Source organism: Anas acuta, chromosome 2 (assembly GCF_963932015.1).
Source record: "Anas acuta chromosome 2, bAnaAcu1.1, whole genome shotgun sequence".
In the NCBI taxonomy this organism is placed as follows: Eukaryota; Metazoa; Chordata; class Aves; order Anseriformes; family Anatidae; genus Anas; species Anas acuta.
Genome location: NC_088980.1, coordinates 98,055,489 through 98,078,515, shown reverse-complemented (window position 1 = coordinate 98,078,515; position 23,027 = coordinate 98,055,489). Strand labels below are relative to the sequence as shown.

The window sequence follows — 23,027 nt, the reverse complement described above, 5'->3', positions numbered from 1 at the left end:
CTTCAAAGACAGGATGGCTGCAATGGAAAAACACTCACAGGCTTTCTTCAAAGCCTGCTGATTCTGGGACATGGACATCAGCAAAGTGCCACAAGTACTCCGGCCTCAAAGGCATGGTGTGGAAGAGGGGGCATGGTGCACACCACCTCAGCTACTTGTCTCCTGCCTCTGCCAACTCCCATGCACCATAGAACTTACTTCTGGAAGACAGTGGTATTTATTCTATACCACATCTTCTAGATAATATTCTATTATCTAGAAGAGCTGCCTAAACACGTTCTGCATGGTTAGCATCAACCTAATGCCACAAACTTGTAAAGCCAGCCTCTAGCTGCTGCATAGCTGCTGTCTGGGTATGAATTATCTACAGGGTAAGAGCCTCACCTGCATGGAGGGCATTAATCACCCTCAGGGGAATGCTGCTGTGGTTTGGCTGAGCAAAGCTGTCCGAAGGATATCGAGACTGGAATAACCTCTTGCCATCACTTCAGCATGATTATTATCTGAAAATACTTCTGCATAACTGTTAAAGTTTACAGATTTTGCTCTTGGAAAAAATAGTCTCCTATCCCTGCATACAATGCACTGAAGTGGAAAAGATGCTTGACCATGGACTTGTTTGTTCTTCCCCAGGCTGTCATTTAAACTCTGCATACTCAGAGATCTGTGTACAAAGTGCTTGCTGAACTGGCTGCCAAATGATGAGAACACGGTGTTTCAGAGTGTCTTGAACCTTGGTGGCCCTGTTCCTGGGAGGTGCTAAGCATCGTTGCTTCATATGGAGTACAGTCTGTAGCCATCATGAAGCACTGTGTGACCTCTTGCCTGGGTACGAAGGTTTTTCCTAAATTAGCCTCCTTCCACAGCCATACCCAGGTGGGATTATCAATGTTCAGGTAACAACTGTTTATTCAGTCGCTCGGGATTCTTTACTTCCCTACCAGTGCAATCTCATTCCTCTGTCTGACAGCTTTTTGCAGTGGGAAGCACTGCATTAATTCTGGTCTCATATTTTGGCATCAGTCAGGATCATCTCCAAAGATGATGGCAGGGAAATTCTCCTGAAACTGCAGCATGAAGTGGGTAGGAGTGAGGAGGTGGAAGGGCTTGCTGCTGCCACACAGGGAGCAGACACAGAAATCCTAGAAAGGGAGAGATATTTGGGGGAGTTGTGTGGAGGGGCCTCTCCGTTCCACATTTACACTACTAGGAGACAAGGATAATTTCAGTTTTATGGAGGCGGTGTATTGAGAAATGACAGTAGGCTGCAATAATAACCAGGTACCACTGATTATGACTTTACAATATCTTCCCACTTCTCCTGAAATACACCTTCAAGAAATGAAAAAGAGCTGGCTGGAGCTAGAGGTAATTGCTTAGAGAGTGACAGGTAGTCCTGAAAACCATCATATAATTTCTCTGCCAATGAAGTATTCCTCCCCACAGCATATTTCTTATGTATTTGCTCACTCAAACTTACTACTGTTGTTAGTTAAGATACCTTTTTAATTAAGGTAACAATTAAGGCATGCTAGTTTTGCTTAAATGCCACTGAAATTAAGTTACTCTTATTTGCATCAACTCCTCATTAACAAGCGAGGCTGCCGTCCTAATGTAGTAAGAGAAACTCAGCAGGAGACCATCTCTGCCCTGGATAGCTTAATTTTTCAAAGGACAAGAGAAACAAAGGCATTGGTGCTCCTTTTCTATATCCTGCTCTTTTAGTTCTTCTCTTAATTTCCTGTAACTGATTTCCTCCTGCTTAAACACGTACTGTATTCCAAGGAGGAGGTATCCTTGTCAACATTTAGCCAAACTATTCGAGTAGAGTTCTTCACCTGTCCTTATAAGTTAGCCTTTCCTGCAGTTAATCAGCTACCATCACAGTGCTTTTATGAAGGAGATAAAACTGCCCGTATGTAGAAAGGCTTCTAAGCAATGTTGTCAATGTTTATGATCCTCCATAAATGGGATAACAACCATCAAACAATAACTCTCTTATGCTCTGGACTCTAAACCTTGTTCCAAGTTATAGGGTATGATATTATTTCATTGCTAATTGCTCCTTACAAGTTACAGAGTTATAATCACTCTTTCTCCCACCTCACCCCCCAGCAATCATATTGTTTTTTGGCAGTATAAAGTGATAAATAGGCAGTTAAATGACTACAAATGTAGTTGACCTATTTCTAATCTTACACCTAGTATTGTAAGTCAGGAGTAACTCCAGTAAGAAACAGTTGTAAAGTGAAGGAAGGAAAGTATTTATGTAAAAATAGAAACATTTTAAATAAATGCAAATAAACTCTTAATTTTCCCCCAACTTTTGTACTTCATTTGCAAATGAGCTTTATATTAATTTATATTAATGGCAGAGCAAATACCTTAAATGAAAAGGTCTTTGTAATGCTCTGAGATAGGACCTCACTTGCTAGACTGATGGTTGTTAGTACAAAATGTTAGTACTGAATCTGACCATGGGAACAGCAGTGCTTTCAAAGTGGATGGAGAACCATAATGATAATACATAAAATGAGAGATTTGCTACGAGTTCAGAGGACTTCTTGTATGGAAGATATGGCAGCAAAAAGATGAAACTATCCACATCTAAGTCAGTACAACGCCCAACAAGTCAGAATATAGTAAATATTCTTCATGTGTAGTGTGGCTTTCCTTTTGGTACTCACTGTGTTTTAAGGGTGTTAAGAACCAGACTAGTAGCTCAGCTTTGCATGCTAGCACATGTAACTACAGTACCTCCTGTTATTCTTTCATATGAACATTTTTTCTATGAAAAGAGCAAGGATCTTCTTAAACCGGTGTTTATCTGACTGCAAACCAATGAGCAGACAAGCCCAAAAAAAAAAAATTTCTTAGAAAAATAGTGAATTACTTCTCCTCAGTGGCCAAAGAGTGAAATATCACTGCCTGGGATAAATTTTTCCCCTTAATAGAAATTTTTTCCTTTCCATTTTCCAAATAAAGGCCACAAACAAAATCTATCTTCTTTAAAATGCCTCTGTAAAGCAGCAATACTTACCAGCATTGCCCGAATGTTTTCTGATGCTGAGGTTACTGCTAGGATCCAGCACTTCCAGAGAACGGCCAGAGAGGAAAGGAAGAGGAAAGGGAATGGGAAAAGCCCTACCGAGTTGGTGTGGTAGTGATTTGGATATCCTGCTTGGATTATTATATGATAGAGAAGCAGAATTAAACATCTAAACCAAGAGTTAATCTTTAACTCTCAAGTAACCCTTCATAATTGCAGAACACATCGGTGAACGGACATAAAATATCCCTGTTCTGCAGGTGGCAGAGGAGACCTTTCCAGCTCAGTCTCATCACCAGCCATAGCAGCAGCTGCAAAACAAGGGCATACAAAGAGGTGAGGATTTTCTTCTTTAATATCATCCACAATACAGTAAAGCAGTGCTGATAGACAGGGTCTTGATTTTTTTCTCTAAGGGGTCAACTTGATCAGGAAGTGCTGGGTCTGTCATTGCCGTTCTCTGAAACACCCTGGAGGGGTTTCCTCATCTGCTAGCAATGCCAGGTTTTACCTGTGCTCTCCACCAAACCCAATCCTTGCTGTCACACAGCTTGCTGGGCATGATGCTATTTCTTTAACCACCTCCAAATGTGGGCAAGTTTTGTGCCTGTGTCTGTACCTCTGCAGCTTGTGGTCATTACAGCTCCAGTGACTGCACGTGATCAGGGCTTGGCTCAAGAGCCGTTGCCTCGATTCGCCACCTCGCAGAGCCTCACACCCTTAGCTGGAGAGGCAACAGAGGCTTGATTGCCTGCTTCCACCAAAGGTAGGCCACTTATCAGTGTTAAATGTTGAACGTTGTTAAAGGAAGTTAAATAAAAACCCAGGTATCTCAGTTATCTTCCCCGATGGCGATTACGTAGAGGGAAGGTTCCTTCTGAGGGAGCCCACCACCACTGGTTCAATCAGCTAGCTCCTACCACTGTATGCATGTTTATTTCTTTTCATGTCAATTGTTCTTTTATACTTTTGGCTGACTAGGTGATTTCTGACTTTATTTTCCTGTGGGTTGGTTGCAAAATGTTCAGTGTTTATTAGCAATCCCTCCCCACGCCCCAATCAAATGCTGTATCTCAGCATCTCAGGGAGCACTGCAACCTATACGTGCCAGGAAGGGGGAGGAGGGCAGTACAACACATTCAGGAGCTGCTTCTTGAATCTTTGTAAGCTTAGCTGATAGTATATCACAGATTCATCATGGTTAAAAAAAAAAAAAAAATCAACCTAAATTTCTTTATTAAATCATCCCCTAAGGATGCTAAGTTTTCTTTTAACGGTACTGGTGAGATGGAAGGAAGTGAGACACAAAATGTTCTTATTGCAAAGGAATGAAGGAAGAGAAACTGTGCGACTGTCAGACATTATTTCTAAAAATAGTCATATTACTTTTTTTCCATAAGGCAGCAACTGCAATTTTAGAATGAGATCATATCAAATACACTCGAAATTGAACACTGAAGTCTTTGTTTGATGTTTTTCTTTTGCAGGCTTTATCACCCTTTCACATTGTTGTTCCCCTCCTTGCAACTCTGAGCTATTTTAGCCTTGCCTGAAATCTTTCTACTCCTTTATCAGACTATGTTCCTTACACAAACTTTTCCCTATACTGTCTAAATGCTTTCCATCAGCGTTGTTTGTGCATGAGCAATGCATTGACGTGCTGCTTCCCTCCTTCCACGAACTGCAGCACAACATAGCTGTTACCTAATTTCTTGTTTGACTTGTGTTTGGTATGCTCTGCTACTTCAGAGGACTCTGTAAGTATCTCCTTGCACTCATTTGCTGAACTTTGCCACTGTTCGTGCTTATCTGTGTAATGAAAGCAACCATTTTTGTGTTTTCTATAAACTTTTATTGAAGTCTGTCTCTGGGAAATCTCAAATAACTATTTCATTTATTCCTAGGATGTTTTGCTTTCTTTAATGTTTCTTTCTTTTTTTCTTTTTCCTTCCACAGTGTTTAATTTGCCTTCTTTCATTTTCTTAAGCAGTTAAAAGCTAATGAAACATGACTTGAAGACATATGCCTCTTGTCTGCATCCTTCCAGGTCATTTGCATGTAACATAAGCAGAGGAGGATACCATCACTATAGCACTTTTCCCCAAGTAAAAGCAACTTTTTGTGACTATGACCTTCATGTAATATTAAAAGAACTGCATTCCATCAAGTCACTCTAAGCTGCAAACTATGTACTCATTATTTTTAGAAAGAAAATGCATGGAATTCAGAAAAATTGAATATTTGAAGAGAAAGAGGGAAAATCATGTATGATGAAGAAACCAAAGTTCGTACATTGTATTAGCTTGGCTACTTTAACAACTATTAATGTGTTCAGCTCTGGGGCCCTTGGCACAAGAAGGACATGAACCTATTAGAGCAAGCCCAGAGGAGGGCCGCAAATGTGATCAGAGGGCTGGAGCACCTCTGCTATGAAGACAGGCTGTGACCCATCCTCTTTTCCCCATATGGGGACCAGCTCCCTGAGGAGCTCTGAGCAGGAAGCTGTGACGTCTGCAATAAAGATCAGCATAAAGACAACCTTCGCTCTCTGCAGACCTGCTGATGGTTAAAATGAAGTTGTACTTATTATTATAATCACTTATTATGTACTTACTATTATCACTTTCTCCACAGAAAGTCTTAGCATTTAAATAATCACAGAATGACTCTGGTTGGAAGGGACCTTAAAGACCATCCTGTTCCAGCCCCCTGCCATGGGCAGGGATGCCACCCACTAGACCAGGTTGCCCAGGGCCTCGTCCAACCTTGCCTCGAGCACCACCAGGGATGGGGCATCCACAGCTTCTCTGGGCAGCCTCAGAGGCCTCACCACCCTCTGAGTGAAGGATTTCCTCCTAACCTCCAATCTAAATTTGTCCTCTTTTACATGTAGTTTAAAACTATTCTTGTGCTGGGGGCCCCAGACCTGGGCACAGGACTCCAAGTGAGGCCACGCAATGGCAGAGCAGAGGGGGACAATCACCTCCCTCTACCTGCTATTGATGTAGCCCAGGATGCAGTTGGCCTTCTGGGCTGCAAGCATGCACTGCTGGCTCGTGTTGACCTTTTCATCCACCACAACCCCCAAGTCCTCCTCTGCAGGGCTGCCCTCAATGAGTTCTTCTTCCGGACTGTGCCTATGTCCAGGATTGCCCCAACCCAGGTGCAGCACCTTGCACTTGAACTTCTTGAACCTCGTTAGGTTCATGTGGGCCCACTTCTCAGCTTGTCAAGGATGGCATCCCTTCCTTCTTTAGTATCAACTACACCACTCAGCTTGGTGTCATGTAATGTTTCAGTGCTTAATATCTCTATCCTAAAAATCCCCTGGGTTTGGATTTGTTTTGCCTCAATCAACAAATCATCTCTGTATCTGTGCTTTGACGCTTCGCTCTGCTGTGAAACTGGTATTTGGTCTCTTGTAACACCAGTCCTTCCAGCATCAGGAGCTGGACTCTGGTGATCAGATCTAGTGCACTGGGGCTTCACAGAGTGAGCTGTGTCACAGGCAGGATAGATGTAACCTTGCTTGCAATGAAAGGTTGGAAAATGAGGCCTACGCTTCATGCAGACAGGATCTCTATAATCGCCCCTCAACTTCTAGATCTGTCCTTCACCAAGTTCCCAGAATGTGTGATGGAGGCAGTGTTTCGGAGAGTGTCCACAAAGCTGTTTTTTTTCTCATTTTTCCCTATAGAAAAACTGATCTGCAGTTTTTACAGGTAATTGTGCTTTGACAGGAGGGCAAACTCCTTACTGTTTAAAAACAGGTCTTGCAGGCTTTTAGGTCAACAGTGGAGTCACAAAAGCGTTTTTTTGCTTAGAGATTTGCTGGCTCTAGTTTGATTTTAAAGATCAAACCTCCAGACTCTCTGGAGTAACTGAGGTGTAGGAGATGAACTACCTGACTGGGTTAAAAGACCATGCTTACCCTTGAATTTTCTTTATTATTATTTTTTTTATTATTATTTTTGCATGTTTCAAGTACCATTGCAGTAGAAGTGGCTGTGTCCATTGCTGGAAGGACACCGTGTCACTGGGTGCTGGAGTGCCTTACCCATCTGCTTGTTTCCCAGGCGGAATAACCCCAGTTCTTCTTTCCACTCCCCTCCTCTCCTTACTTCCTCTTCCTCCTCTTGTTCATAACATGGGTTTTCCATCTTCTTTCTCTGTCAGTGAAATGCAATTGAAATTATTATTATTGCTACAGACTATTATCTTAACAGTGCATCAGAATTAAGGAGTTAGGTATGGACCTGCAACTGCGTGTTTCATCCTCAGCATAGAGTATTTTTCAAGTCAACGTGTTAGGTCTTGACCTTGGGACCCATCGCATTGCACAGCCCAATACAGCAGCTATTCTGAATTTAGCCCCACCCTCTACGTGTTACTTGGCTAACACTGATTCAGGAACTACAGCAGGCACTTCAGGGAGACAAGAAAGGAAAACTGCAGAAAGGAAGAAAAGCACCAAAATACTATGGTTTTTAAATCTTCACCCATCTTGTGAAAAACAAGGCACAGAGAGGTTTGTAAGTACTAAATGACTTCTGCACTCATCGAGTGTTTCGGTATTGCTGCTGTTCTTATTCAACTGCAGAAGCTATTTGCTGGAGCTACTCTCCTGCGCTGGGATTGCTATCCCTTATTCATGTGAAACACACAACGTGTGTCAGGGAATCCATTTTTCTCTCTCTTTCTGGAGAAGAGGAAGAAAGATGAGTCCCCTGGGCAGATGGTGCGTGTTGGTGTTTGCAAGTCTTCCCCTGCAGCCGCCTTTGCAGAATGCGCAGTGTGAGGTTTGTGCATTGAGAAATGATGCAGCAAGAATTTCTTTGGAAAACAGTTCCCTTTATTTCCTTATAAAGCAGAAATTGTAAAGCTATTTACTCCTTGGTCATTTTTTTCCCCACATTTTTTTCTTTCAGAAAATTAGTTATGAATTGATTTCAGACTTTATGTGATGAAATGTCTCAGACATCCTCTCTCATGGCCTGAAGGAATTAAATGAGACTTAAATAAGGCTCAGTGTTTTGCAGTTGTCTATGGTTTTCAGCAATGAACAAACATGCATATTGCAGGGTGTCTCTGATGTTGAATTTTATCTTTAACTTTCAGATACTGTCCACCTCACCCTCGAGCTGCCCTTCAAGGAAGGAATGTCCTCCGCATCCTCTTCAGCATTGGACACTGAGATCTTCCAGTACATTGATCTGCATCAAAGTGATTTCATTAAGGTAAGAACTATATTGCAGGGAAGCGGCTGGAGGGCAGCAGTAATGTCCCGGAGGCCCGTGCTCCACATGCCAGATGAGCATTTGCCACTAAGGTAACAGCAGGGTTTGGGATCTGGCATCAGGTGTGCCACATCTGTGCCACAAAGCAAGGTTGCAAGGGGACAGTCAGTACTGGGGACACTGTATTAGGAAGTAGGAATTGCATGGACCCCCACAGAGCAGGTGGCTGTAGGCATCCTCCAGGTGTGGGCACAGAAAGGCTCCACCAAGCCAAAATGCACCTGAACAGGAGAGGCAGCTCCTGCCTCTGTCTACAAGGGAGCTCTGCAGAGAAGTGACAGCATCGGGCTCTGATGATGTGCTGGGGGCTCTGATGAGCTGATGTGTACACTGTAGGCACAAGAAAGATGATCCTAGCTCTTGCCTAACCTTTATCAGGTAGAAAACTACAGCTTCCACGATGTTGTTGTGACAGGATGGAAGGAAAACTGTCTTCTAATAAGAAGCTTTACATATCCACAGGCCAACCACGGATTCCTGGGTTTTAGACCCATTAGACCTCATTTAAACCTTATTGAGCTGTACTTGTCCTCCTGCACAGGATCTCAAGGAATGGGTGGCTGTGGAAAGCGACTCTGTGCAACCAGGCCTGAGGAAAGAAGTCATGCGAATGATGGCGTTGGCAGCAAGCAAACTTGCAGCTTTGGGAGCCACTGTTAATTCAGTAAACCTGGGGTCACATCAGGTGCCTGTCCTTTTCTTGTATGTAAAATGTCACACCTCCACATCTATCGTGTTCTGCCTACTACTTTCAACGCTACGTATATGCATATATCTCTTATGACTTACTGGTATTTTTGGTAGCTAGATGACAATTTATCAACAGTCCCACAGCCACACGATACCTGCTGAGTTCAGCCCCTCCTCAGACTGATTACCAGCAGGCTTAGGAGACCACACGTGCAATTATGGTTGGCAAGTTATATAGCAACAGCCTGTGTCTCCCACAGCAAGGAATGGATGACCTGTTGTAGGAGCAGACACCAGAGATGCATCTCTGTCTAGGGCCAAAATATTGTTTCCCTTAAAACCATTATTTTCCTTTGATTGTTGAGCAAGAAGCTGCTATACTTTGGTATTGCAACAGACCAATACAAACCCATATTATTGTGAATACAGGGGAGTATACACATTATTTACTTCTTATTTCCCACTCCTGTGAGACACCCAGCCTCTTTCAGCCAACGTGGAGATCTGTTCTGTATACCTACAAATTATAGGATTAGTTTGGAACCTCAACCTAAAAAACATTCCTAAATAGCTGCTGCTGCATCCTGCCAGGAAAACTTTATTTTGTTTTGTTATTTGAAGTTGCAGGCCTCCTGCCATCTGTCTGTTGCAAAATCAATCCCCACGAGTTTCTGTGTGGCTTTTGACTATTTTAATGCCACAGCATATGCTTTTGTCACTATAGCACACAGTTGACTTTTACCTCCCAGCAGTAGAGAAGACAAAGTTTATTAAAGAGTGCATTTATGACAGAGCAACATTAGAACTCTGTATAGCCCTGGAAAAACCTGAACAGTTGGGGAGAAAATCTTAATTCCTCTGGGTAGGTTAGATCTGGATTCAAAATCAGATTTAAGGACCTGATCAAATTAGAGCCAACTGAGTAGGCAGAAACATTTTCAGTACTGAGAATTCCAGTTCTTTTTACAACGTTTGCAAGTTTTCAAAGTTTTTTTTTTTTTTTTCCTTTGTTGCTTTTTTAATATTACTTTATAGCTCCCTGATGGCCAGCACCTCCCACTGCCACCTGTTATTCTCGGGGAGCTTGGCAAGGATCCACAAAACCCCACTGTCTGTTTCTATGGCCACGTGGACGTGCAGCCTGCCAGAAGGGAAGATGGCTGGAAAACTGACCCTTACACATTGACCGAAATTGATGGTGTGTACCTGGTCATAGTTTTTGTGTCATTATTTGGATCTGTGACTCTGGGATCTCCAGTAGAAGGACGTTCCTTGTACACTTAACTACAGCACGAGCTCTTCTCCCACAGAAATCTATGGGACAAATCCAGCAGCTTTACATCTTGATGTCATGCTGTGACTGGTGAGACTCATCACTGACTGCTTAATATTTGGTGTGGAAAAGCCACGTGAGGTTAATGTCACTTTACAGAGTGTTCATTAGAGTCCATTTCTGCCTTAAGGTTCTTGTTGTGTTGTTGGATCAATCATTGTCCTTCCTCACCCTTTCTGTTCTTGCTTCATAATCCTTTAGCACCTCCACCCACCACATTGGAGCTTAGGAACATTTGGGTGGGAGAAGGTCGGGCCCTTCTTCACGTAGCAACCCTTCCCCTGCAATCAGCAGAGCATGGAAAGCTCTTTTCATTTATGGAAGACAAATGTGGGATGGCAGGTTAGAGGATGAGTAAGCCCAAGAGCCCAGAGATCCTGGTTCCCAGTACCATAACCATTAAGTCACCCTTTCCCATCTGCTGGGACTGGTTCCAAACAGCTTTATTGGGGTAACTCTTCTGCCTCCAGTGGGGATTGACATAGGTATATATTGCTGTACATGAAACCAAAATCTATTCCTGTATATAGCTGTATGGTTGAATGCTAAAAAAAAAAAAAAAAAAGAAATGTTCTGTACATATACCTGTAGGACCTGGTGCTTAGGGGCATGGTTTAATGGGTGATATTGGTAGTAGGGTGATGGTTGGACCAGATGATCTTGAAGGTCTCTTCCAGCCTTAATGGTTTTATGATTTTATGAAACAGATCTTAAGAACAAAAGTGGAACTCCAGAAATTGGTATTAACAAGTCAGTAAAATTCTGATTGTGCTGATACCTCTCTTGACACACCTCTTTTGAAGCTTTTGCTGCACCAGGAATTTGCTGATTGCATTGAAGTGACCTGAGAAGTTTCAAAGATTGCTTGAAAACTTTCATCTTTTTTTTTTTTTCTCTTAATAAGGAAATCTCTATGGCCGTGGATCAACAGATAATAAAGGACCAGTCTTAGCTTGGATAAATGCAGTGGAAACATTTAGAGCCTTGAAATTAGTAGGTATCAGTGAGGAATTAGTTAGTCATTACTACAGTACCTCTCTGGAGGAATGCGTTTACCTTCTTGTGACATAGATAATGCCTCTCTGTCCCAACAGACTATGTGTATTTTGAAATATCAGCTTATTTCTAATGCTATATTCCAGGGCACTGTTTTCACTCCAGTACAAATACATATTTGGGTATTTTTATATTGAGTGGCCTTTATGCAATGTAGAAATAGTTTTGCTGTCATTGCCCTGCAAAGGAAAACAAACTAGGGGAAGCATTTAATTTGTATTACATACGTTATACAATTTTGTTACCCTATTTTCTTGATAGTTTTTTAAATGGTAAAATAACATACATCAGGGAATGGTGATGAAGTCTCATCTCCACTGTTAAATTCTGCTGGTCTTTGGCCTTGGCTACCTGCAAGTTACCTTCAGTTTGTGTATGCGTGAAGAAAGCACCTAAAATGCTTATTCCTAGTGGGATGTTCTTTCAACAGTAGATCTATGACAGAAAATGCTTTGAATGTGTGCATTAACCAAGTACAAATATATTTGCCTAGAGACTGCCATAGGTCTAAGAACCAAACTCTTGCCTAAACTCTACAATGGCCAACATAGTTATCATTAAATCAGTCTGCATGTTTAAGACTTTTGTGGTAGTTTTATCCCCAGTGCAAAATTAAGCCAACATATACTCTAAGTTTTTAAGTTCATCAGCAAACACCCTTTAGGGTGACTTTACACAACACATTTTGTTAGATTGATTAAAAAAAAAACAAAAACAGTTGTCTCCCTCTGGTACAACATGAGACAGACTGAGTTGCAAGTCTTGGCTTTTAAAGCCTTTGTGCAGCCTCTGGAAAGCTAATGGTTTTCTTTCATCAGTGGGACTGAATCTACCTTGGTGCCCCTAAGTTCTAATACACAAACACATGATGTTATTTGCCTACTATTAGGTAATGATTATTATTACCTAATTATTATTATAAATTAGCTATTATCAATTTATACATCTGTCTTTCTGCATTTTTCAATTTTTTCAAATCACTAATAGCTATTTTGTCATTTTTTACAAGCAAACGAAAAGAAATATTTGTCATTTAGGGGTCTTCCCTTAGAAAACAGCACAGGCCATCTTGCAATATACATTAATTGTTTGTTTCTAAATTTTCTGGGGCCATTTGACAAACCATCAGTGAACCCATCCATAGCACAAGTTCATTTAAACTCTAAACATTTGTTTCTGGGTTTAATCTGAGAATTGAATTAAAACAGAAAGCATCCTAAAGCCTGCAATGAGAAAATGAGTTGGAATGGAAACTAAGCTCAAATTTATTTCTCCTATGGGACAGGTCAGCATTTCCAACTCTCACTGTTCCACAATTTTTCACTTTGTTACTCTTGGAAATGCATCCTTATGAGCTATCAGGCCTACAGATTCAAGAACAACTATCAGGGAATCACCAGCAGCATTTTTATCATCAGATGACTACCCCTGGTGAGGGGTAACATGTGGGGAAAACAACAGCAGTGGACCTTTGCCAGTGTTTCCCACATGGGCTCTAGTAGTGGGAATACAAGAGGCTGGGAATATTCTGTGAAAATGCCATTGCCATTACACAGATTTTCCAAAGCAATTAAAGTATTTAATAGTACCAAAGAGAAACCCTATGACAGACTAACAAGTTTTCTGGAAACAGAAGTTAAAGGGTATTTGCTTTTACATTATCCTTTAAAAAAAAAAAAAAAGTAGAGAAAAACAAACCTTGATGGGAAACTGTATGTGTGTATCTATCAATACCCCTTCTATTGAAACAAGATGTATATCCTATGTCTCTCTTTTCCCAATATATTGCATACTGCAAGTCAATCTGGTTTTTCTTTTTAAATATTCCTTTTTAATTTTGAAAGTGCTTGTTCCTTACCCAGACTTCTCTGCTGTTCATTCAGGCTATACCAGTAAACTTCAAGTTTATAATTGAAGGTATGGAAGAAGCAGGGTCTTTGGGGCTAGAGAAGCTGCTTGAAGAAGAGAAACAGTGCTTTTTCTCAGATGTTGATTTCATTGTAATTTCGGACAACCTCTGGCTCAGCAAGAAGAAGCCTGCCCTCACATACGGGACTCGGGGCAACGCCTGCTTCTTTGTGGAGGTAAGAGACATGGGTTTGTGTGAGCTGGCAAGGCCTCTGACCAGTGAGCAGTGATGCTCCTGTGATCACATCTGTCTCTATATGCAGAGAAAGGCTGACAGCAAGCGGAATATTTACAAATGCAGGTCTTCTGTGCTCTTCCTTGCTTATGCAGATTTCCCTTCTCATTTCAGTGAGAAGCCTTATTTGCTTTCATCAAGTTCTCTTCAATCATCATTTCTCCACTTAGGAGAAATCTCCACTCTCTCCTCTCACTCTCTTTCCTACCCAATTACTCTCCTGCCCCTCTCCCTCATCACCCCTTCCTCACATCAACTCCATTCTCCTGCACCATTGTCCCTACACCACTCCCCAACCCCACTCCAACACTATTTCTTCTGCTGTTCTTGCCCCTCTGCAGCAGATACTGGTTAGTGCAACATCTCTGCCTAGAGGCACTCAATTTAGTTGGATCTCTGGGTTTAAAAGCTGTGCAAAACTTCCCTAACCATTGGCAGAAGCAAGTAACAGTGCACTGCAGTGTATTTAGCAGCCAAAATGAGCTATTGTGAAATGAAGTTTGTCATCTGGAAAACTTAAAGCATAAAAGAAATTCAGAGAGATTAAAAAAGGAAAGGACCTAAAGGAAAAATCTACATTAACCTTTATGTCTGAAAATGAACGAAATTTGTTTTTAACCAAAGCAACCTCTGCAGCCTTGATTCAATTTGTCTAAGTCTAGATTATGATAAATTATGATATTAAAACATCAGAAATGGTCTCTGCCTGCTACCAGACAGTTGGATTTAATGAGGTTTAGGGAAGAATAAACAAGTTTGTTGCACAAATATAGTTTAAGATAAACCTGAGAATGAAAATGTGTCTGGAAAAACAACCCATTTAATAAAGCAAATGCCTTTTCTGTTCTAAGGCTGTTTGATTTGAGATGCTTCTAAATTCTTATTTGTTGCAATCTGGAATTAAGGTTGGACATATATTTTCTTAATGTGAAACAAGTAAGGTTCTTTCTTGCTTTGGTTATGAAGATTTTTGCATTTATTCTGCAATGTTAGAAACAGTAATATGCAGGTGTTACACTTAAGATGTACTTAATCTTACTGAAGCAAAAGAAGGAATGGAGAGGGATCCTTGCTTTCAAGTGCCTGTAAGTAGTACAGACAGCTGAGTTTCTCTCTCCAGTGGTTAACAACAAAGCCCTCTTCTCTTTACCAGGAGCAGATTGTTCCTGACATGATGCTTCCTATTCCATTAATAGGAACTCATAATAGCTTTCCATTTATTTGTGGCCTCGTTTAAAAAAGCAAAGCTGCCAGTCCCTGTGGAAAACAAATACCTGCGGAAGAATGAGGTAGGGACTATTTACATCTGAGCCATGTTTTTGAAACAGGTTGAGGGTGGTGACAAGGACCTTCACTCTGGAACTTTTGGAGGCATCATTCACGAGCCACTGATGGACCTGGTAGCTCTGCTGGGTAATAACGTGCATCATTGTTCAGGAGTAGCTGGGGAATGACTAGCAATCAGCCTAATGAAGATCAGTGCCATATTTAATTGATTCGAGTAAGTCAAGTCTAACTGAAGCACGATTTCCAGGTTTCCAAATCTCAGCACAGCTATGCTGACAGCAGTGGACGAAGGCAATGTCCCTGGTAAGACCAGATGTGCAGTTGAGCTGTTTTCAGTCTAATACTCAGATGTTCATCAAGGATGTTTAAGGGTTACCCACATACATGCGTAGTGAAACTCAACGTTTTAATGCAGATTTGTATCCTGGTAGGATGATGTTCTTATGTTGACCCACTACAAACAGCAGCTCAGTGCTTTTCTTACTAAACATGAAAATACATCAAGTCAGGTGTGGCAACCTGATGGCTGCCTACAGTTGTTACTAGTTAGTTGTTAGGGTTACTCATTTGGCTAACTCAAAAGAGTTAGGTAGAAGGGAAAAGGTGTAGTGATTGCCAAGCAGAAGAAATGGGTACTACTTTTAATGATATCTTTGTCTTCCTTCATAGACAGCCTTGTGGATCCCACGGGTCATATTCAGATCCCTGGAATCTATGACAGTGTCGCTGCCCTGACAGAGGAGGAGAGGAAATTGTATGAATCCATTGAATATGATATAGAAGAACACAAGATTAATAGTGGAGTGAAAAAATTCCTCTACAGTAGCAAGGTAAAATAAGAATATATAGGTGTGCATATATTTATATGTAGACAGATAGATATAGGTAAAGTAATGTATTAGAAGGACAGCAGAAAGAATTTAAATCACCCCTTCATAGCATTTATGGACAAAGCCAGACTGAAAGATATTTTCAGTCAATGGCCAAAAAAAAAAAAAAAAAGAGAGCACAGAGCATTAAAAGGTAAATAAAATTAATGTGCTGAAAATGTAAGTTACCACATCTGGGCAAGTTGATCCAAAATATGAATAATAAACGAGCAAATTAAAGAGTTTGGCTCCCCCTCTCTCACACTGCAGATCCTCTCCCACCATACCCTGGCTAACCAACCAAAGATAGTAGGCATTGAAAACCCTGCATACTGGTTACGGAGTAGGAAAGAACCTATATTCAGCTCTGAAAAATGGGCAGCAGCTTTAGGCTGGTGTGTTTTGGGGTGGTTTTTATTCATTAATTTTGTTTATTGATCTTGGTGTCTGTTGAGCATGCCAAAAACCACCCAAAGCTATAAGCCTCTCTTTGCCAGAATTTAAAAGTTATTTCCTAAATAAAAAACAGCAGGTGATGGCTGACTTAGAAAAATCTCCTTGCACAAGGCTTGCAGCTTGGAGAAAGGGAGGGGTGATTCATTTTTTATTACTAACATAATTATAATGGTATTAGTTCTAATGTGAATGTTTTTATTTCCATGAAGAAGCTTCTGAATTGGCCTAAACTAGACTGTAATAATTAATAATGTACAAGAATAATGTAACAGTAAAGAGTCTTGATGCTTTACCCATACGTGGGTGAAGTGGTGAAAATTTTTTGTGTGCTTAAAGCTCCAATGCCATAAAAATGGAGTACAAAGAAAGGAGTAGTGCTCTGGGGTCCTGCACACATACCAGCTTATAAAAGGTGCTTTTTTTTTTTTAAAAAAAAAAAAAAAAGTGTTCTCTTACTGTCTCTCCTTCTTTAGAATAAGTAGTTTCATTTTTATTTATTTTTATCTTTCTTACCTTCTCCAGAAAAAAAAAAAAAAAAGCATAAACTTGAATATTATCCCCTTACTTCTTGTAGTATTTAAGTGCTTGTTAGAAGGATTTCTCACCTGGTATCAACTGAATGGGGTCTGCCTAAACTGGTTACAGGTTTCTCCTTGTAGAAATCCTGAGATCCGTAGGTGGTAGAGCAGAAGTTGTTCTGATCTCACTTGGCACTACAAAAATCACTGCTGTGATATTTTTAATAGTGCTCCACATTTCTTGTCATGCATGAAAAGCTGTTCTCAATCTAAACGTTTCTACAGAGAAACAAATGTTGACTGAAAGGAGCAGGATTTCTTAAAATTAAAAAGATAGCACTAGTTTGAATTACAAATCAAATATCTTTAACGTACAGAGGTCTCCAAGCATAACGCGGATGGAAAATGCTTTGTGTCTTCACATTGTTTCTATCAATTGTGAATGGTTCCAGTGTCACCCTCTTCCCCTCTTCTATTTTTTTATTTTTTTTGAAGGAAGAGATACTTCTGCACCTGTGGCGTTATCCTTCACTCTCTATTCATGGGATTGAAGGAGCTTTTCATGAACCAGGAATTAAAACAGTCATTCCAGCAAAAGTCATAGGGAAATTTTCAATTCGCCAAGTCCCCTACATGGACCTTTCAGTTGTGAAACAACAGGTAAGAAGCCAAAGCCAGGTTCTTTCTACTGTGTGAACCAAAGTCCACCTTAGCACCTCACAACTTCACAACCCCAGTAGTAAACTGGGTGTTTCTAGCACTTAGCTGTTTGTAAGAGCAATTTCAAGAAGATGAAAGCATCTAACTGGAAGGTGTTTGCCCTGTAGGTGGAGGAGCACTTGAAGAACGTGTTTTCCAAGAGGAACAGTCCAAACAAACTCAAAGTGTCTATGCCACTGGGTGCGAAGCCCTGGGTTGCTGACGTTAATGATCCACTATATAAAGCAGCAAGAAGGGCAATAAAAACAGGTACACATCTTCTTTTTTAGTTTTTAATGTGTCTGCAAGTCTGCAGGAGAACTGTGCTCATCCACAAAGAAAAAAAGGGATTTCCCAATTCAGTGTTATGGTCACTTGCCCTTACATATCTCATTGATTTTGACAGAACAGCTCAGACTCCACATCTTGCTGAGCTGGGGTGTATTTAACAGGAGTAGCCAAAAAAAACAACTTGTTTAGCTCTTTCATGTACAGTTACAAAGCCAGAGGTTTGTAGGGTGCAACTGATTCATGACATCGTTTAGATAGAGTTCCTACTTAGAAGCTCTTCGTGATTGAGCAGACTGCCGATATTTGGTAACAGAAGAAAGCATCTTTTGTTTCACTTATGAATGAACTAATTCTTTGCATGTATTTCAGTTTTTGGAGAAGATCCAGATTTTATTCGGGATGGTTCAACAATTCCTATTGCCAGACTGTTTCAGACCGTAACGCAGAAAAGGGTGATAATGTTTCCGATTGGAGCGGCCGATGCTGGGGAGCACTCCCAAAATGAGAAAATAAGCAGGTTCCTTTTATTCATTCGTTTGTGCTATAAGAGAAGGGGGGGAGAACTGAAGTCTTCTGGTGCTCACACATAACCACTGACAGATGGGAACCTTTGCTTTCCAGTGGATGGTCCCAAGCTACTGTCTCCAGCAGGCCTGGTGTGTTGCCATGTAAAAAGCAGAATTCCAAATTTATCACATACTGACATGTGTTTTTCATGAAATGTCTACTCCATCTTTAAGTACATACAGCGGCAGTTTTCATTGCCATGCCAGTGAAATTTTCCTCTGTCTGAAATATGATGAAATACGGGCACCTTTCCCCACAGCATCCATTCTGAATGTTGCAGTCAGAGGTACTCAGGCTGATGGTTAAGTGTAGTTATATCGCAGCGAGCCAAACTAGTGTAACTATATCAAAATTAGAGTGCTGCCCTTGCAGTTTCTGAGTTGGGTTGTGCCAAGCTCATCCTAAAATTAATTCTCAGGTGATTTTTTTTTCCCCTCGGTATAGCCCCAACACTGTTGGTTACAGATGACGCTAATCAGCATACTTTACACTGAAACAGTTTTCTCTGAGAATCCTGCAAAGGAATCCTGCAGAGGAGTGCCAGTTCCAGGGCATCCAGAACTTCAGTGCACTTTGTCCTTTTTTCAGGAAGCTGTTTTATCCTTCTATTCTTTGCAATGTAAATGAGTGAGAGCAAACCACATCTGCACTCTTCATGTAGAAGAGTAAAATGAAGTCACCTCTGTCCATTTCTTTTGGCTGTGACAGTTATGGCCTTGACTCTGAGAAACTTGCCATCACTGCAGGCATGAATGGGGAGCTAGAACATAGCACTTTTTTCCTCAGAAAGATGTTTTTCCTCTTACCCTTCTCCTGAATTAGAGTAAGTCATGACACAGAACAGTAGTAAGGACCTGACAGTGATTTCCCATGCTAAACTCACCGCTAATAAATCGGTGTTTTTTATTAGGATCTTTTGTCAATTCTTTGTGGTGGCCGGTCTCTCAGACTCCGTTGAATATACTTAAACCTTTGGCTAGACTACTAACTGAACAGCAGACTGGCCTGACAGGATGTCATTCTCTTCTTTCCTTCTTAACAGACACAACTACATTGAAGGAACCAAAGTGTTTGCAGCCTTTTTCCTGGAGATATCAAAGCTACGTGGGCAGTTACATGAAACTTCCAGCCCAGAGACTAACAACTGATAGACCATCATCACAAAATTAGCAAAGCATGTTTTTTTTTATTATTATTATTTTTATTTTATTTTTTTTCAGTGTTAGGCTTACTAATTTCCTGGTCTGGAAAAACATGTAAATCACATATTCTATGTGACTGAATTTGTGGAAAAAAATAAATGCTGTGCATAATACATGTTCCTTAATGTCACTTTCTTTACAACAAAAATTGTAAATGTGTTTTGGCCAAAATCTGCCATCAGAAGGGTGTTTTTCCATCAAATTAGCTACTATTAGTTGCTTTTAAAGCATCAATTTATGTTGTTAAATCAAATGCATGTGATGTATCTTGAAATTACAACAAAGCTCCAAAGTTCTGTTTGCTGATTAGGGAAAACATCTAGCAAATATTACACAATTCACATCAACATTTATTTCAATTTCAAAACGTGATTTTCATTTTAATATGCACTTAATTCACACACAACAAAAATGACAACCAGATTTAAACAAAAGCTCATTGGTGTTATCTCCACTGTTAACACAAGGGGCGTTAATTAAGGAATTTGGCTGGTATTTTTCCTTCCTCTCCTGCTCCATCTCTTGAAAAACAAGCAAGAATAAAGGTGTTTAAGGGCATGAAGTGTGGATGTGGAGCCTTCAGAGTAGGATATCATGCCATAAATAACCTGTAAACTCTGCTGATGTGGAAAATTATCAGGTGAAAAGCCTTGGCTGGATTTGAAAACACAACCAAAAAACAAGCTTGTTTTTCAGTCACTCCCCTGAAATTCCTGGGAGCTGGACCTACATGCGGCTGGTATTCTGAGAGGTTTGGGAACAGGCATGATCAGGGATGGTTAGGTTTCACACTGGGTTCTGAATAAACCCCATGTTCAGACTTCCCCAGGGCTGTGAGGAGCCCCCATCAGCTGATGAGAACCGAGCATGTACACCGGCTGCTGAAGGCCTTCGAGGGAAAGAGAAGGGCCCAGAACAGGGTCTCTTGCTTGTGTTGGCTCCATTTACCACACAACTGAAGTGCAACTTCTGGTGCCCACGCCTAGAGGCCTACATGAGAAGACCAGGACTGAAAAACACAGCAATCCTAAAACAATTTAGGGTGGGATTGTGCCATATGTAGTTTCTTCTGCTGCTATTTATTTGGAACATCAAATAAAGTGCAATCAACAAGGATGGCATCACTTCATGTGCACAAACGCTGTCAGAGCAGCACACTGAAATAAGGTTCAGATCTGAAATAGCCACTTACCATCAAGATAAAACTGTATGTATGAAACACTGGGACCAATGAATTATGCAGAACATCTTTCAGTCCCAAAAGAGAGAAATGGCAGAAAACTTTGATTTCAGGTTTTCCAGGCCATAAAAGAGAGCATTGTGAGAGCCATTCCCTCCCACAGGGGTTTCCAGAACTACTCTTTTTCCCTCTCAAATCAGGAGTGCATCCACCAGCCATTCTGGCTTTTCTTTTACCATTATCTGCCACTTCTATCATATCGATTCAGGTTTTTCTTACTAAGGATTGAATGAGGGCTGTTGGCTTTGGCCTGTGTATGTGCAAAACTACAAAAGCCAGTATCTTTATTAGTACAGCGTATATGAAGTCACAGGAAAGGGACACCAAAAAGAGGTGACATCTCACAGTAAATTGGACAGGTTAAATTTTATTCAAGATTCTTTTTTTACAACGTTGTAAAGCTCTAGTATTAATCTGTGTTTACTTTGGGTTACCACAGTGAAACCTCAGTACTGTTTGTTTCATATTCTGAACAACAGTATTAAGAGGACATTTTGCTGATTAAACCTACCCAGACAGGAACAAAACAACTTTGTGGGCATGTCCAACAGCAGCATCCAAGACTTGGACGCCTAACGCCACCGGGGATGTCCTGCAGAGATATGCCTGAAGGATGGCAGGCACAGCTCAAGCCCTGTGTGAACATGGCCAGTGGAGGGGCAACCTCTAATGGCACCAGGTACCTCTACACGGAGGGTCAAGGTCTACCTGTCTCCCTGGTATGTTGCCTTGGGTCTTCCCTCATAGCCTGCACAGGTAAGATGTGTTTGAGGGAATCGGGTGATCAACGATGGGATTATATTTTCCAACTGATTATTATTTTAAAAGAAGAAATTGGAACACTTTAATGTTCATTTAAAATCAGTGGGCTAAATTTCAAGTTAAGTGTTAAAGTTGCTTTTTTTTTTTTTTTTTTTTTTTTTTAGATTAGAAAACCAGTTTACTCTTTACATAATGTCTCAAAAGGCAAGACTAAAAAAATGTGGCAGTCAGCTAAAATCATAGAGAACGAGTGAAATAATAGGATGCTGACAATAGGAGCTGAAGGCATGGAGAGATGAGCAGCCTCCTGAGATGCAGAACTAATCAGGTCACCATCTGCTCTGAAAGTGGAAGATTAGGCACACTCATGTAGCTATGCTGTTATTTTTTCAAGAAACATTACTCCCAAGAAGCTTGACTTTGACTCCCGCCAGTCATTCCTCTCAGAATACACCATTTAGCTTGCTTGACAACAGGTTACAAAGTGCCTTGCTAGTTAAGGGTGGCCATAGTCCATCTTTGGACAGGGAAGATTGAGCACCTGCCCCTTTATTGGTGCCACAAGGAGACCGTGCCACAGCGCCCAGTGCTGGCGAGGAGCCACAGTCCCCTGGTTCCTGCTGTGAGCTTCCACCTGCAAGGAAGGTGTGCAGTTAAAACACTGATCCACAAAATGCAGTTCTGAGCACAATCTCCTTGTTTTATTCTCCCTGTCTCATGGGGAGCATGGGGAGATGGCTTGGTGCACCACAGCAGCAGCACACTGCTAGATTTTGGTTGAAAGAAATGGGATTTTGCTCAGGATAAACTTAGCCAGACCTCTCAAAGCTTAAATATTAATAAATTTACCACCACACCTGGGATACTGTAACATTAAGTTACAGAAAAATACAACATAAAATTCAAATTGGCTTGCTAACAGTGCACGTGTTGTGGTGTACTTTTTTTTTTTTCCCCCAGATTTTTTTCAGTTGAGGTATGGGCTTGAATCTTTCTCAAGGTGTTTAGAAGTTACTTGGTTATTTCCACAGGTTTCTAACAACATAAATGAAAGAGCCATTGAACGTAAGGGGCCCTCAAAACCTGCCTGAGGATCAGTGGTCCTGCAAAATCCTTCCTCCAGATCCTGCAGCCCATGTGGAATGAGCTGCTTGCGATGGGGGATTATGGAGGCAGTTCCTAGGCACTGTAGCTACTCTTGCTCAGCTTTAAAACATGCAAATACTTTCTGAAAACATGCTTATGTTTTATTGTATAATTCCCCCCAGGTTCCTTGTGTGAAACTTGTCATGTTCACTTACTCCTCAAGGCAGAAACAACAGCTGTAGTTGGTCGTGGAATAAAATCAAACAGGTGCATGAAATTGTTTGCAGAGCTTAACTAGGCATTGAGCTTGGATTCTGCTTGCTAAGAAACTTTACCCTTGGGAGAGGAAAACAACAACAGAACTTTGCTTAAACTTCAAAGTACATGCTGCACGAGGTACATCTTTTTCAGCAATGAAAAATGGTCATGGTCCTTAATTGACAAACATTTGAGAGTTTTGTAGTGTGCAGAAGTATATTTAA

At 41.0% G+C, this 23,027-nt stretch overlaps 1 protein-coding gene across 7 annotated transcripts; it reads left to right on the top strand.

Annotated features, from left to right (window-relative positions):
* Positions 1 to 313: 313 nt before the first annotated feature.
* CNDP1 (carnosine dipeptidase 1) lies at positions 314 to 19,573 on the top strand. 7 transcript variants are annotated; one of them, XM_068671349.1, is made up of 13 exons: positions 314 to 829; positions 3,310 to 3,385; positions 8,168 to 8,286; positions 8,888 to 9,031; positions 10,072 to 10,234; positions 11,274 to 11,362; positions 13,309 to 13,509; positions 14,897 to 14,981; positions 15,525 to 15,685; positions 17,194 to 17,358; positions 17,526 to 17,667; positions 18,058 to 18,205; positions 19,298 to 19,573. In XM_068671349.1, the coding sequence occupies exons 3-13, from the start codon at positions 8,209 to 8,211 to the stop codon at positions 19,401 to 19,403; spliced, it is 1,482 nt and encodes a 493-aa protein (XP_068527450.1). In that variant the 5' UTR covers positions 314 to 829; positions 3,310 to 3,385; positions 8,168 to 8,208; the 3' UTR covers positions 19,404 to 19,573. The 7 variants fall into 7 exon arrangements, with proteins under 7 accessions (XP_068527450.1, XP_068527449.1, XP_068527448.1 ...); XM_068671348.1 differs by having other exon boundaries at positions 314 to 876; XM_068671352.1 differs by lacking the exon at positions 314 to 829 and adding an exon at positions 3,693 to 3,815 and having other exon boundaries at positions 3,325 to 3,385.
* The last annotated feature ends 3,454 nt before the right edge of the window (positions 19,574 to 23,027 follow it).

Bases quoted from the DNA above. Each gene is read 5' to 3' on its own strand.
- CNDP1 (XM_068671346.1), top strand. From the start codon at position 4,782: ATGCTCTGCTACTTCAGAGGACTCT. The intron at 13,510-14,896 runs GTAAGAGACATG...TTTTTGAAACAG, and splicing joins ACGCCTGCTTCTTTGTGGAG to GTTGAGGGTGGTGACAAGGA. The intron at 17,359-17,525 runs GTAAGAAGCCAA...TTTGCCCTGTAG, and splicing joins TTTCAGTTGTGAAACAACAG to GTGGAGGAGCACTTGAAGAA.